The sequence below is a fragment of the Pyxicephalus adspersus genome, chromosome 7 (genome assembly GCF_032062135.1).
Source record: "Pyxicephalus adspersus chromosome 7, UCB_Pads_2.0, whole genome shotgun sequence".
Taxonomy (NCBI): Eukaryota; Metazoa; Chordata; class Amphibia; order Anura; family Pyxicephalidae; genus Pyxicephalus; species Pyxicephalus adspersus.
In genome coordinates this window covers 25,444,432-25,461,119 of record NC_092864.1, presented here as the reverse complement: position 1 = coordinate 25,461,119, position 16,688 = coordinate 25,444,432, and the positions used below count along the sequence as shown (strand labels likewise).

The window sequence follows — 16,688 nt, the reverse complement described above, 5'->3', positions numbered from 1 at the left end:
TTCTTCCCCGAGCATCTTGCTGATTCTGCATCCTAGGGAGACATTGGGGAGCAAAGCCTAACCCACACAGAGAGCTTCTTGCTCATCTAATCTTTACATTACCGTTTAGCTCAGCTGCATTAAATCTCCTATGGTGCCATAAATCAGCACTGTGTAACAAAGAACAAATTTCAATATTGGAAAATTGCTGTCATACTTACTCAAAGTAACAAGCAATAATCTGAAGCAAGGGAGGAACAGACACAGATATTACACCAAGATTGTATAGTGAAAGATATTGAATCTTTAGTCAATACTAATCCTGGCATCTACGTCTAATTTGTAGTATCAGATGAACGTATTGGGTTACTTTCAAATGGCTGCTTTGATAATGGTCCAGGTGGACATTTGAGGCCAAAGGGGCCACCATTTCTCTCTTGGTATAGACCTTGACTTCCTATGAGGATCTGAGCCCCTAAAGGTATCTGAAATCCAGAAGGCAATATTTAATTACAATCAATTCAAAAACATTTAGTTTTCTGGTAAATGGAAATCAGGTGAACCATATTCAGATTCCAGAAATCCACTCAATTATTTTGGGTCTGGTTGTGAGAGTTCAATGAAGGGAAGTCTGCTTCCCCCTGGCGGTATTCCCAAGTGTGGCTTGATGATGTTATTAACAGTTAGGAATATGTCAGGGGGAGATTTGGAATTTGAGGGGGGGAAGATGATAAGTTCTGTTTTATCCAGGTTGAGTTTCAGGAATCGGTCAGACATCCATGATGAGATGGCTGACAGGCAGCATGAAACCTTGTACAGGGCTGAAGGAGACAAGTCAGTAGTGGACAGATAGATTTGCGTGTCATCAGCATACAGATGGTACTGTAAGCCAAAGGAGGATATGAGACTACTGAGAGAGGAGGTGTACAGAGAAAAGAGAACTGGTCCAAGGAATGACCCTTGGGGAACACCAACAGGGAGAGGCAAGAGACAATAGCAGCACTACAAAGTGGAAGCGACCCATAAACCAGAACCCTATATTTGACTGCATGGTCCTCCAAAGGAGTCAGAAAAAAAGGATGACCTAGACCATATATATATATATATATATATATATATATATATATACACACAATGTGGTACATTGCACTTTACACAATCTATAGACTGCAATGGATTCTCTGACCCCTGCATTCTGTAATCTATAGACTACATTGGATACATCTGACCCTTGCATTCTGCAATCTATTGACATTACATAATTCTGAAGCCTGCACTCTAATCTATAGACTACATTGCATATTTCTGGCCCCTGCATTCTGTAATCTACAGACTACATTGCATATTTTTGGGTTAAATTGAATATTCTTGCACTTTGTAGGCTATGCTGTGCATTACATATTGCTCACCCATATATTTTCTATAAATTGTGTTGTGCATTAGATACTCCCAACCTCTGCACTCTGTAAACTAAGTTGTATATTACAGATGGCTGATCCCTGCTCTTTAAACACTATGTTGTGTTGTGCTCGGGGCTCCAGTAGTGAGAGTCAGGGTGGTGTTCGTGGCTCTGGTATCGTGGTTCAGGTGGGGGTGCTCGGGGTTTCGGTATAGAGGGCCGGGTTGCTTCTCGGGGCTCCTGTATCGTGCGTGACGTAGGTGCTCAGAGCGCCGGAAGTTTTCTGTGCTCTACAGTTCCTGCTATCGCCTGTCACGTGACGCCGAAGCGGCGCAGAAACTTGACGGGTGACGTCACGTTGCCTGGGTGACGGCGGTCGGATGGATGAAGATGGCGGCTCGGTACGGGGGGTCTCTGCTCATTGTGGGGGCCCTACTCGTCCTTGCCTGCCAATCCCCGGCCACCCCCATCAACTGCCGACACCGAGCACCGGGGCCAGAGGAGGTAATACATATGTATTGACATTGTATTGCATACACCGTCCATACTTACACTGCAAATGACTGACACCGACTGATATACTGACCATACTGACACTGATACGGACTGACAGGGACTGATGTACTGACACACTGCAATCACTGACATTCCACGAAATATACTACCTTCAGATATGTGGTGGTGCGCAGTACAGTCATGATCAGTGTATAGATGTGTGAAGGTGACACAAATTATTATTAATAAACAGGATTTATATAGCACCAACATATTAAACAGCGCTGCACATTAATTAGGAATTGCAAATACAGACAGTGACACAGGAGAAGGAGAGGACCCTGCTCTGAAGAACTTACAATCTAAGAGGTCGGGGAATTAGACAATAGGAGAGGGAAAAATCTGGATATGTGAAGATGTGGCCCTTCATGGGGGGCACTATCCATACCAAACCCCTCTATACAGGGGGGGTATGCTATACTGCACCACAATAATATCACCCACTGACTGCAGATTGGTGTGTGGGAGTAACACGTGTCTTCTATACCAGGTCATCTACCAAGTCCACCAGAGGACAAACCACGTGTGGAAACGTCACAGCGAGCAACAACTGAGAGTCAAGATCCATTATGACATCAGTATAGACAAGTGAGTATATAAAGCAATACATGGCGCTGACATATACCGAAGTGCTGTAAGAGAACACTGAGCCAGTCCCATGAGTGTTAGTGCAGAGGAGCTGACACTCTAATGTCCCCCACAGTCACACACTTTTATTATACATTTATATATCTCTGACATATACCACAACGCTGTACAGAGAACACTGAGCCAGTCCTATCAGTGTCTGTACAGAGGAGCTGACACTCCAATCCTTTGGCTGTGGTTGATCCTATAGATACAAGTCTGGCAGTGATGTTTGTACAGGACAATAGCAGTGCAGTGGTTTCTTTATTTATCATTAGCTGATCACCCGGCGTTGCCCGGGTATTTATTTATTGCAATCTTATAGTATACAGAAAAAGGAATCAAATAAAGCTATAGTGATTTTCTTATCTACAGTGTTGTTTCATTTTTTTGCCTTTACGTTTTCTCGAAGGCATTATTACAGACCAGAGGTTTGTCCAAAAAAGTATGTAAAAAGAGAAGCAAAAGGCACACTGTCACTGAGCAATACATTCATACATACATGCAGATATACCTCCGACATACACCACAGCGCTGTACAAAGATCAACGGTGCACTCACATGAGTCTGAGTGATATGTCTAGCAAGTTTGGTGGAAATGTCTCAATGCGTTTTCTAGTGATCACTAAATATAGCTCTGACATATAGCACAGCGCTGTACAAAGATGACTGGTGCACTCACATATGTCTAGCAAGCTTGGTTGGAATGTCTCTATGCATTCTATATATATAGATTTTTTTTATAACACTAAGCTAGACCCATCAGCCTCTGTACAGAGGAGCTGACACTCTAATGTCCCTCCACAGTCACACACTATAAATATACATTTATAGACCTCTGACATATACCACAACGCTGTACAAGAATCAGCGGTGTCATATGTCTAGCAATTTTGGTTGAAGTATGTCAATGCGTTTTCGAGTGATGGTGGATTATAAATACATACATACGATTTTATATATATATATATATAGATTGATCTGATTATTGAATTTTGTTTGTATTTTGTAGTTTGGTGCCAGCAAAGAAGCAGCTTGTCAAGGTAAGTTCAGGTATTTCTCATCTTTCAGCAGAAAAGTAAATTTGTTATCACCTTGTTGGTTGTGGATGGAGTTCCATAACTAATTATAAAGGAATGGCATAATTTATAAAAAAATGGAGAACAAAATATTTGCTCTCCATATAAATAGGGAAAAAGATCAGTTACCATAATTATCCTAAAATGTTGATCAGGCTTATTATTGAAAAGTTACCGTAATTACTCTATAATGGTAATTATACATATATTATTGTAGAATAGAGTTACCCTAATTGCCCTAAAATTATGATTAGGTTTCTGTGATTGTAGAACATAGTTACCATAATTACCCTAAATTGATGATCAGATGTTTATTATTGTAGAACAGAGTTACCGTAATGATTCTAAAATGATTATCGGCCATCATTATTAAACAGAGTTACCATAAATATTCTAAAATGGTAAGTTTGCTTTTTATTTTTTATTTTTTTTTAGAACAGTCACCATAATTACCCTAAAACAGTGATCAGACACTATATTCACTTAAATAGAGCACTGATCACCACTTTACCCAGTTGCTTATTGGCTCTTTAAAAAAGCTGATCACTGGCAAAGTAAATGCCAGTGATCAGTGAAAAGTTGATTATCAAAATGGTACTCATGCTAAACATATCTCTCTACATTTGGGTGGTGATTGGTAAAAATTACAGCAACTGAGAGAAACTCTGCCAAGGGTCTTCAACATCTTCACCAACAGTAGCTATGTCTCTGTGTGAAATATATTTTATCCCAGTTTTCTGCTTTTTTTAAATCATTAAAAATCTAATTAGCACTGCACATAACTAATTAAATATGTGGGCCTTGTGATGAGCATATGTCTCGCTTTCTGTACAGCTGGATGGTTTCAGGGTACCAGCCCTGTATAGAGTATGCAGAGCTCTCATTATACAATGCTTAGTATAATTTAGGGGCCAGGCACTGTCCTGGGTATACAAAATGCTCTTTATTTACTGGCCCTAAGATGGTTATACAAGGCTCTCAGCATGTAGGAATTTAGGCTATCAGCCCTGAAATGACCATCTCCCTATATTTATCTGTGGCATTCACATATCAGGCATGTGAATGAGCACATTTTTATATATGTAACACTGGGTGATGTTTAGGGTTCTGGCCCTGAGATTACTGTACAGAGATCTCTCTAGAAAAATCCTGGGATTTGGGTCTGGCGCTGAGATTTATGTACTGAGACTTCTTTGTATAAAGCCTGGTGGGATTCGGGCTTCTTGTCCTTATATTGCTAAATAAATATTTAACCATCTCCATCCACAGAACAAGCTCTTCCCACAAGCTATTTCCTATCTACAGAAGACATTCCAAGTGCGTAGACCCAGCAGCTCCATCTTACTGAGCAGGTAGGATTCAGATTCCAGCCTCATAAAATGCTTCATCCTTTGTTTGTGTAATAAATTGTAATCACACTACAATCCGAATCTCCTTTAGATCTACCAAAATCTTAATAGTGCCTTGCTTTACTGGATACAGAATAACTGAATAGTTTGGGCCGGTGCTCATATTGCATGGATTTTGTGAATTTAAAGTTGCTTAGATTGTAATGTGTATGACAAGCTTATGACCTCCCATATATTGCTGTCCATGGAACAAATATCTTGTTAATATTAGCTGATGGTAAGAATTCATCTATAAGTACTATCAGCACACACCTAGTTAACTCATCCTCCTGTTTGTATAATAGCAGCTGTTGTTTTTCATGTTTCTACGGCTATCTTCTGATATTTTGTGTTCTCTTCTTGCTGGATACAGGCAATGTGCAAACAATCAGTACTTGAAGAAAAAGTCAGATCCCCACAGATACTGTCATGGCGCCTGCGCTCAGCACACAAGGTGTGGCCCGGTCATCGTCCCTGAGGAACATCTTCAGGTAAACGAAAGTCTTCCCTCTCTTTTTAGTTATCCTGGCCTGCAGTTAGACTCTTTTCATTTGATGAAAGATGAACAAGTGTTGTACATACAGCACCATTCAGCTCTATGGAGAGAAGTGGGGGAGAACAAGCAAGTGGCGCTGCACTCTCTCACCTGCAATTGTATTGCAGTTAGTGCGGATCCACGAACAACATCAGACAAGTGCTGTACGCACCTCAGATTTTTGTCTGATATCAGCCCTGAGGTGATAATCATACTAGAATCATCTACATGTGTACATAGTCTTAGATTTACTATAGTTCTGGGCTTGGCTTGTGGTGATTGGCCCTAACACTGCATGCTAGGAGAATGGTTTTCCACATCTAGAATCACCTTCAATTCACCATCAATTTATAAGGGTTGCAAAGAAGTTAAAACGTGGCAAAGGTGGTTTGGAGGCATTTCATAAAAATGACCAAATTACCATCAGAAGGTTCCTGCTGATATCTTCATATCACTCTGTTATTATAAATGGTCTGAACCTTTGTCTGTCCAGACTACCACACAATGAATTTGTAGTTGGCATAAATCTCTTGATGTCCATCCCTGTGCTGTGTGTAATTTTTGGCAGACTTAAGATTCTGCTCGCTGGTTACAGTTTTAAGTTTATTTTTTCCTCCATGTTCTCTAGTTTTGCTGAAAATCACCTTTCACTTCTTACAGCTTGAACAATAGTGCAGCTTTGTTGTAACTCAGTTAATTCTCCTATTTTAGCAATGTATGCTGTGCAGTGACACAGAAATGTACTGTGGTCCCTCCGGGCCCCCGGACAGCGGTGGTATCAGAGACACAGACTTTGTCCTTTATGTCAGTGCCATCACCACAGAGAGATGCAGCCAGGAAAATATTGTGGCTTATGCAGCATACTGCCAACTAGAAGCTGAAATGGACAGGTAATAAAATGGCATGAAACTGAAGTGAATCCATGGGGTATCAGTACAAATGACACTGGCATTATTCCAGGGGGCACAGGGCAAATAATCAGCCCATTGACAGATTGTACAGATGACTGTGAGAACAGCTTGTGTACAAATGACACAAAGGTCAGTCCTGATTCAGTAGTACAGGTGATGATGCATCTGTCCTAATTTCACACAACATGGAACACAGTCTTCTACTGCAATATTTACCTTCACTCAGACATGCACACAACTACAAATACAAACACCTATTTATTTAGAAATGTACATCCTAAGAAACTCTGGATCTAACGGCAGGATTGGGACAACTAATTGATACCATTTTTTGTGCTTTATTATTATTTGATCTACTTGTGTAATACTATATACATTAGCCAATACATTTAGCCAAAAACCCTCTGTTTGCGTCTTCTATTTCAAATATGTATCTCAGTATGTGACAGTATCTTCATTCTTCAAACCTTATCTCCTCCACTTTCACGTTATTACTTTTACTAATCTGACTGTTTTCCCCAGGAATATATGCTTGGTATAAATTTCAATTTGATTTGTATTTTCCCTGTTAGACCAATAGCAGGATATGCAAACCTCTGCCCAAACATGATCTCCACCCAGACTCAGGAGTTCGCTGGCATGTTATCTACTGTGAAGCATGAAGTTATTCATGCCCTGGTAAGTTATCACCTCCCACCTGTCTTATATTTTACTAAGCACTTGCCACCAGTAACACCTCTGTAACTTGTGCTAGGTTCACACTGTATCTGTGACATAGAATACTAGTGGAAGCTCAGCCCCCCTGATATACCATTCTTTTAGCAGTTCAGTCTTCCTGGTGTAATACTAGCAGATGCTTGGTCTCCCTGATATGATGATATAATACCAATAGTAGCGCAGGCTCCCTGGTTAAGTTATATAACTTAGTCTTTCTGGGTCATCCTTCTTTTTTGTGTTTGACTCTATGGTTTGATTTTTCAGGGATTTTCAGCCGGTCTTTTTGCATTATATCGTGACGGCGATGGCAATCCTCTGACTCCAAGGTACATAAATGGGCTACCACTCTTCAATGACAGGTAATATCCAAAGGGGTGAGTGGGTATAGAATGTTTGTAAAGGAGGAACAGAGGATTTCATCTATTCATTTGATATCTTTGCAGTCTGGGTGTTTATCAGTGGAGCGATCGTGTTGTTCGCACGGTCATTAGGAACTGGGACGTCAGTGGCTCCAAGATGGTCCAACACAAGGTCTTCCTGCTGGTCACCCCAAAAGTTACTGTGAGTATCTGTTGGGTGTATGTGTACAGAGTGTTTGTCTCAGCCGAAATAATAAAATCACTGACGGGAGAAGTGAATAATATTCAAAATCTGTGGCCCCATGAGGTATAAATTATTAGGCAGCAACTGAACAGTCAGTTCTTGAAGATGATGTCTTGCAATGGGGAACGTTGGGCAAACGTAGGGCAGCACGGTGGCTGGCTGCAGGTTAGCACTCTTGCCTTTGCAGTGCTAGGTCCCAGGTTGGAATCCCGGCCTGGGCACTATCTGCATGGAGTTTGCAGGTTCTCCCTGTGTTTGTGTGGGTTTCCTCTGGGTACTCCGGTTTCCTCCCACAACCTAACTGCATGTTTTTGGGATAATTGGTTTCCCTCCAAAATTTCACCTTAGACTACACAAATGACATGTGACTATGGTAGGGACATTAGATTGTGAGCTCTTTTGAGGGACAGTTAGTCTCACAACTATGAACTATATACAATGCTGTGTAGTATGATGGTGCTATATAAATACTGTGCAATAATACAAATATTATTATGTAAGACTCTGAGTAGCTTGGACCATGGCTGAAATAAATGGTTAGATGATAAAGATTGGGTCAGAGCATTTCCTAACTTCAGGTCTTGTGGGGCATTCATGATTTGCAGTAGTTAGTATCTACCATATGTGGTCCAAGAAAGGGCATCAGTGAACCAGTGACAGGGTCACAGGCACCCAAGGTTTCATGGATGTGCTTGGGGAGCAAAAGCTAGCCTGTTGGGTCCCATTGAATAGTAACATAAATACTATTATTGTAGCATATACACAACACATCTTACACACATTTTGGTGAAAATAGGCAGAGACCCAATGTAAATTTGTCCAGGATAAATCATTGGATCCTGTAGCAACCAAAAATATTCCAGTTGTCCACTGTTTCTCTACACTGGATCTGATTGGTTGGTATGAGCACTTCTTTCCTTGTAATGCACATACAGAGTTATGTTTAACTGGAAGAAAAGCAAAGTCTTGAGAGTTATATTTCCTGAAGTAGCTTCGTGGTTTACATTGCTGTGTAATATTCAGCAGCAAAGGGATATAAAACAATAATCTGCATTCACTTTAATAAAATGAATAATTGATTCCATTTTTATTTGTCTTTGTATTAAGAAGGCATTACTGCATTTCACATTCTTATTAGAAAAATGTAACATATTTTTACACTGCTGCAGCTTAGAGGTAACATTCTGTATGCACACACATAGAAAGTGATTATTGCATAGGATATAATAATGTTTTGCATGTTTATCATTCCCTGTTTTTGTGCACAGGATGAAGTCCGCAAACATTTTAACTGTCCTATCCTGGAAGGAATGGAGCTGGAGAACCAAGGTGGGATGGGGACAGAGCTTAACCACTGGGAGAAGAGGCTGCTGGAGGTACCATATAATACCCCCTGATTAGTATGTCTCATCCTCTCTAAACCACTAGGCTGCCTCTTTACTAAAGACACCCCTTTTTGTCCCCACAGAACGAAGCCATGACTGGTTCCCACACCCAGAACAGGGTGTTTTCCAGGATAACCCTGGCGCTGATGGAGGATACAGGGTAAGTTTGTTATGTTATCGGTGATAGCATAATAGCCATGTTAGGGGCAAAAAAAGTTTTTTTTTCCTGTAGAAATATGAAGTCTGAATACATTTATTCAGTGTTCTCAAGTAAACATTGTTACAGTTATTAGCGAAAAGCTTTGCAAATAGAATGGATTATTTGTCCTATTCTTTTGTGTCTGTATGAGCTCTTGAAAGTAAATGATGTGCCCAGGGCAGATCCTACATTACTGTTTAAAGTCCTGACCATATCTCCATCTTTACAGGTGAGGTGTAAAAACAGTCACATGGCTTGGTGATTCATGCAATATGTATATCCAGCGTAATGGCCACATCTGTTGTAAACAGGAATTTACTTACTGATTCAGTACAGATGGTATCGCAAAAATAAACATTTGAGCTCTAAAGAATCAATGTATAAGACTTTTCTGTCACCCCCCCACCAAAAAAAAATGTGTAGGTTGTACATAACATATCTACCAATAAAAATGTTAAACTGAATTACCAAACCATGTGACTGTTTTATGCTAAGCACTTCTGACTCCATAGCCATGATTACATGACCTGAAGAATGATCCAAAAATCCATCCATCAGAAAGGCAGCAACCTAGGACTCCAGTTAGTTTTATACACTCCGTACTTCCACTACAGGTCAATGCTTGTAAATTAGACTACCAAACACTTACCATATCACTGTCCTGCATTAGCCAAGTGGGTGAAATTGAGAAGTGGCTGCAGTTTGTCTTTCCAGATTGATTTTGGTATCATTTCCTGATAAGAGGTCCTGCAGATGGGTGAATGTTACATGACAATATTATCATTTCAGCTGGTACAGAGCCAACTACAGCATGGCTCAGAGACTAGACTGGGGCCGTGGAAAAGGCTGTGATTTTGTCATGAAGAGCTGCAAGTTTTGGATTGTGCAGCAGAGCAGGAGGTAAGGATGTGATATACACATTCTTTGTGCTGTACTGTCTGTGTATGTCGGGGATAAACTTATTGGATTTTATCTGCAGGAATCGCAGTGTCAGTCCTTTCTGCCACACACTCAGGAGTAACCCTTTAAAACTGGCCTGCAGGCAAGACCAAAGAGCTGTAGCAATTTGTAACTTGCAGAGGTTTCCCCAGCGACTTCCTCAAGAATATCAGGTACATAACTAAACACAAACATAAAGGTGTTAAAAAGTTATCTGCACCGTCATTACATCCTGTACTGTACCATCCACTATTGTGTTCACCCTCTGGCTCTACACCATCTGGTCCTGCAATGTCTCTGCCTAGTTCTACCTTCCACTGCTTACATGTGCTCCCTTCCCTGCATTCACCTGTAGATTCCTGCACAATTCTTCTATTCCTCCCTCTATAACCACTTATTCTGTTTATAAAACCTGACCTTTCACAGAGGTCCATGTTCTCTGGATTTTTGGTTGAGTTCGGTTTTCTTCCCCCAGCCAAAGATGTGAGAAAGCAGCTGGGGATTCCAACAGTCACATGATTGTTCTGTGGAAATATCTGTGCTAAAACATGAATAATTGTTTCAGACAAGCATCTGTGTTTCATGTCCTGTGCAGATATTGCCTTTGGCGTTTTATCTCGGGATGGAAACACAAATGACTGGCTGTAAAAAATCCATTCCAGCCAACAGATTTCCTATTTAGAGTCTGCTAACAACAGCTATTGGTATATTATTGTTACAATGCAATGGGGTGTCTTGCGCTCAGTCTTCTTTTTTCTATAGAAGAGAACAGGCTTTTCAGCAGGAAGATAACCGGTTAAGTCTGTACAGCCATTAATCACCACAAAAGATCACCACAAAGAAAACAGAACACAATTTAGATAATTGTGATCACTTGACATTGGCATTTGAATTTTGTAATGTCTTGTGTAGCTATTGTGACAATTCTTTTTCTTGTCTTTGGTGTTTAGTACTTTGATGCCATTCCCGGGGTGTCTCCTGAGGATCTGCCACATTACGGAGGTGCGGTGGAGATAGCGGACTTTTGCCCCTTTACACAGGAATTCAGTTGGCATCTGAGTGGCGAGTACCAACGCAGCTCCGACTGCACATTGACACAGAATCAGCCAGGTGGGTTTGGTAGACTCCACTAACCTGACAAGTACACGGTCTTGGCAATGTTACTCTGTCATCATCACCGATTATCTATTAATGCCTAAAGCTCAATTTCCATCAGATATAAAGAACATAACCCCTACAACACCTTACTTAAACTGAGAGAAGCAGAACAAGGAGCCAGTCATGCCCTGCAATGAAAAGAAGCCTACAGATGGATAGGGATGAGAGTGCATTCATGTTAAATGACGAGTGCCTGAGACCTTTTATGTCTGCGGCCGGCATTAGTTGTGTTTTAGAGGAAACCAATTTGAGTTATTTTTCACAACCTGGGCAATTTCTCCTCCTGGCTCTTTGTTCATTGGACAGTTCTTCTAATTCCATCTTCTGTTCCGGATCTGCAATAAACTGCCAATATACTGATACCTAAATCCTTTTCCATATGTTAAGATATACTTTTCTATTTGTATACAATGGACAATATGATTATCTTTGTTCTCGGTTATGTATCAAAGGTTTATGTATTTACTTACTTGCATACTGGTGGTTTATTTACCTATATGTTTTTATATATACCAACCTGCGCTATTTTCTTTTAACTTATGTAGACCACTTACGCCTGTTATACCCCTGAGGAAGCCAAAAGGCAAACGCGTCCGGTAACAAGACAGTACATGGTTGTCTCTTAAGTAGTTGCATAATGTTTAGCTCAGCAGTTGTCATTCCATGATGATGTGAAAGGATTAGGAAAAAATAATTAATTCATGTATCTTTGTAAATTTTGATGGTGATTTTGCATGAAGAGTGAAAGGTAATAAACCCAAACTATTTTTAGCCTATAAACCCCTTCTCTTAGCTTTCCTTTATTGTTTTTACTTCATTATCACAAAGGAGGGCTACTATAAAATAGATTTTTATATAACAGAGAGAGGTAGAGCTCAATACAAAATACATATATCTGTATTTTGTACATTGAAATAAATATCTCAAAAGATATGATATAAGTTTCAATTAAATTACAGTATTATCAACCCCAATGTAAATCAATCGAACTCTGTAAAACTTACTAGCAGAGAAGCCAGACTGAATGGGTGAGAAAAAAATGTGATGATGTCACTGACACTCCATACTCTGGGAAATGGCACTTATTGTAGAGCCATGGCTATCACAGATACATTTAGCTCATTTCATGCCCATTGATGTTTGACCTGTGTACAATTCTTTGGTGTTCTGCGGTCATAAAAAGATACATTGGAAAATAGGTGTATAATTGCAGTATATCAGCAGAGCCTTGTTGGGAAATTATGAAGTGTCTTTCTTTTTCCAGCCGCCTCCAGAAATTATGGTGCAGAGCGTTATGGGCCAGACTCTGCCTGCCTTGAACAGCGATCAGCGTTTGTCATGGAGCAATGTATGAAACGTATGAGTTATCCAGACTGGGGCAGCGGCTGTTACCAGGTAATTTCATTTTTGCTGTATTTTATGTGTGTCTGTGTGGTGAGTGCTTTCATGATCTGTCCTGTATCATTGCATCCAATCATTCATGTCTTGTCATCCAGAATGATATTAGCTGATTGTGTTACTTACTTTCCTGATATCTGTCCACTCAGGTGAATTGCTCCCCAGAAGGCCTTCAAGTCTGGGTGGAAGATTCTCTATACCTGTGTACTCGGGCTGGCCAGATAATCTCTGTCAGTGCCAACATCAATGGCTGGTTTTATGAGGGGCATCTGGTATGCCCGTCCTGCCTGGACTTCTGTGATATGTGCCCCCCTGAGCGAGAACCACCACCAGACAACAGGACCAGACTGGCCCCATTAGGTACTGTCTTCAGTTGGTATATAAACAGAATATGCCAAATATACACACACAAAGCATAATTATAAAACCTCTGAGTCTGGCAGGGAGTTTTCAAAGAATTAGATATGACTGGAGATTTGAAATGGTGCTGCCTTGTTACCAAAATGCTATACTGAATTAGCAAGTCCCTGGACTGTTGTGCTCCGTTAGGAAGCTTATTTTTGGGTTCCAGAAAACCAAATTGAATTGCTGTAGTAATATTTGGTGACTCTTTACAGGAAGTATGTGACATTTTCTTTTTCAGATCTCTGCTCTCGCTCCTCCAACCTGGTGGTTACCTTGTGGCTTTTAATGCTGAACTTGCTTCCTCTGCTGGCTGGGTTCTTCCTTTGCGTCTATCAATGATGGAGATAAAACTGCTGTACTTGACCTTGCTCTGGATCAGAGTGTCTCACTGTGTCCTTGTGACACCAGTTGCACTTTACAGGGGCCATGCTTCTGACTTCGGATGCCCCCACCCCCATTAGTTCAACACAGTGGAGATTCTTGCTTATTTTACTTGAATTTCTGGACTTTAATTGTATGTGGCCTGGGTCTGCTAAATCCTGCAGTCAAGGCTGTGTTTTTCTGCTTGTTTGGATCCATTAATTGGGAGAAGAGGACAGCCGTATTTTTATATAATCAATGTTTAAATGAAGGAGGTGGCACCACTACTCCATTCTTCTGCCCCTTCCATCCTCACTGCACAATGTGACACTAAATCCCATCGTATAGTGATGCTGCAGTGTCGTCACCATGACCTTATCTGGATTATACAAAGCAGTTGTCTTTAATATATTCTGTATTATAGTTTTTTTGTTTATGCACTGAACGTGACCTGCACTGCATAAGGAGCCCCATTTGCTGTCCTAGAATGTTGTGGCTCTAGAACAGTGCAGATTAATTTATTGATGTACATGTTCTCTGACGTCCTTTAAATGGATATATAGATATTTTTATTATGTGTTGTATGACTTCAGAGACTACAGAACAAATTAGGAAATTTAAGATTGTGAAATCATTTATTAGATGTTTTCTCTTCTTAGTATCAGACGTTTTATTTTCTGTAGTGACATGAGTCCAGTTTTTGTCTTGTCATTCAATATGCTGCTCCCTTTCTGGCACCCTTCTCAGATATCGGTCTTTACAGGATCTTTAGGGTGTCAGGGTTGCATGGGGTGAATTATAGAATTATGAGAGATTAATGGATATTAAATAGTGAGTGAATGGAATTGTATAATGTTGTGTGCAGTGTCCAGTGAGATGGCTGGAATGTTCTGTCCGTCTTCACCCTAGTCAGGTGACTACATATATGTTCAGCTGTGTCACTGGCCGGGGCCGAGCAGTCTGTATGTGATCTGTGTATAATGCAGGGATTATAATGGTATTATTATCAATTATTATCAATATTTGCATGGCTCTGATATTCCATGGTGGAAGGATAAGCTGCTAAACAGTGTATAGTGATTGCTTCTGGTTTTGAAAGCTTTGTAATCTGTTTAGGATGTTCAGAATTGTGATTGTGACACCAGGAATGGGACACTCCTCTATATACTCCTCCAGTTCTATCAGATCTTTGTCCCGTTGCTTTTAAGTTAGTCCCTTTCCTAGCCTATGACAGGCAATGGCTACGCAGATCACCCCGCAATACAGATCTTGCAGAAAACTGATGTGTGGATTTGAATCTGAACCTTGCACGCTGCTTCTCTATGCACCTGGGATTCTGCTCTGTGTATACAATGTGGAATTTGGCCTCCCTGAGCACTACGCCTGAATCTGATGATGTGGGACTCTCTGTCTATAACATGGGATTCGGCTCCACTGTGTATACAGTGTGGGATTTTGCCAGTTCTTATCAATGTAAGAGGGGCTGATTTCTACAAATTGGTGGAAGTAAGATTCCTGGTACCAGGTAGGGCAGGCGGTGTGATAATCATAGAAACCACCTCTCCCATTCATCTGATCCTTTCTATACCCCTGATGTGTACACCCCACACACTGCAGTGTTTGGAATGAATCTGGTGAATTTCTCATTATCCTGGTTGGTATGATAAGTTAAATGTCCTATTCTAGCAGTGAGTGTGTCTGACTTTGTATGCTGGAAGCTGATTTGTGTTGTGTAGTTTCCTCTTCTCAGAGTATCGCAGGGTTTACCATCTACATGTACATGTACTACCTCAGTATTCCCGCTGTGATTGGTCCTTTGAAGGATACACGGATAACAGGGTTATGTCATTTCCTTGCTGTGTCTCTGCCATGATGGGTTCTTGTACCACCTCCTTTAAAATGTGTCTTCATTAAAAACTGACGTCCAATTTTATTCGGCTCATTGGTTGTTGGGAAACACAAAATGTCTTTTATGAGTGTTTATTGGTCCCTTTTGTATATGTTGGGCTTTTTTTTTTTTCCTGTGTTTCGTAGTATGTGTTTTCTCACAGAAATGCACATCTAATATTTGGTATTGTAGTGTTTTTGTGCCATTGTGCCATCTGTCCACAGCTCCTGATACACATTTATGTCTTATATGTATTTTTCTGCTTTATCAGCTCTGTTGTTCAGTTTGTTTATATTCAGCTTGGAAGCATTGACCTAATGAGCTGTGTGTGCAGCAGGAGGCTGTGCACCTCGAGCCGTGTGTACATCAAGCATTGACCTTCCAGCAGTTTTCTTGAAGCCCATTGATTGCCCTCACCTCTAGCCTGGAAGTACCGGAAATCTTTGTGTCATTCTGCCTCCAAACAGTAACAAGGTTTTAGCTGCATTTTAAAGTGGAACTGAAATCAAAAAGTAAAGATTTACTAACCTTCAGAGAAAACCAAGAAATCTTGATTGTATCTGTTACCTCATAAATCTACTTTCTGTACCTTTTAAAACTGTATATCTTGTGATTTTCTGTGCTGTATAACTGCAGGATCATGTCTCAGGCACTGCTGTCTCCAGGTTTGGGGTGTTGGGATTTGGTGGTGTCACCACTCTGCTGCTCCCCGTTCTCCTTACTGGAGGGGAAGCTGCACCTGAGGACCTGCAGTGTCAGGAACTCCCTGCTTCATACATTCTGTGATCTCGGCTTCCTTTATCATTACCCCACCAGTCATCAGGGGGCAGCTGTAGCTGTGATTAGTCAATGGTAAAATGATCAGCTGCACAGATGCCACAGGCAATACTGGGGACTGGCCCTTTGTCCTCTATTCACTGTTTTATGGGGACAGCTTCCACAGACCTTCTTTATTGAGCTTCAGTCAGTGGATAATAAATGCTCGCTGTACACATTGCTCTTCATGTAAACTGTAATGGCCAAATTAAAATTATTGGAAGCATTTGTGCATTGTGCAAGTCCTGTATATTTTGTCACACATTGGAAAGATGGACATAGAAGTTCCATCATCATGCAGAGACCGGAATGGCTGCCGTCATGAGCAGAACTGATTTCACGTGTGT

At 40.7% G+C, this 16,688-nt stretch overlaps 1 protein-coding gene across 2 annotated transcripts; it reads left to right on the top strand.

Moving 5' to 3' along the window:
• The first annotated feature begins 1,715 nt into the window (after positions 1-1,715).
• Positions 1,716-16,567, top strand: LMLN (leishmanolysin like peptidase). Of its 2 annotated transcripts, none has more exons than XM_072417890.1 (17): positions 1,716-1,882; positions 2,424-2,521; positions 3,573-3,603; positions 4,909-4,991; positions 5,401-5,518; positions 6,274-6,452; positions 7,046-7,151; positions 7,455-7,549; positions 7,634-7,751; positions 9,062-9,169; positions 9,262-9,338; positions 10,167-10,277; positions 10,357-10,489; positions 11,267-11,426; positions 12,739-12,869; positions 13,022-13,232; positions 15,797-16,567. In XM_072417890.1, the coding sequence occupies exons 1-17, from the start codon at positions 1,763-1,765 to the stop codon at positions 15,841-15,843; spliced, it is 1,926 nt and encodes a 641-aa protein (XP_072273991.1). In that variant the 5' UTR covers positions 1,716-1,762; the 3' UTR covers positions 15,844-16,567. The 2 variants fall into 2 exon arrangements, with proteins under 2 accessions (XP_072273991.1, XP_072273990.1); XM_072417889.1 differs by having other exon boundaries at positions 1,717-1,882; positions 13,516-16,567.
• Positions 16,568-16,688: the final 121 nt, after the last annotated feature.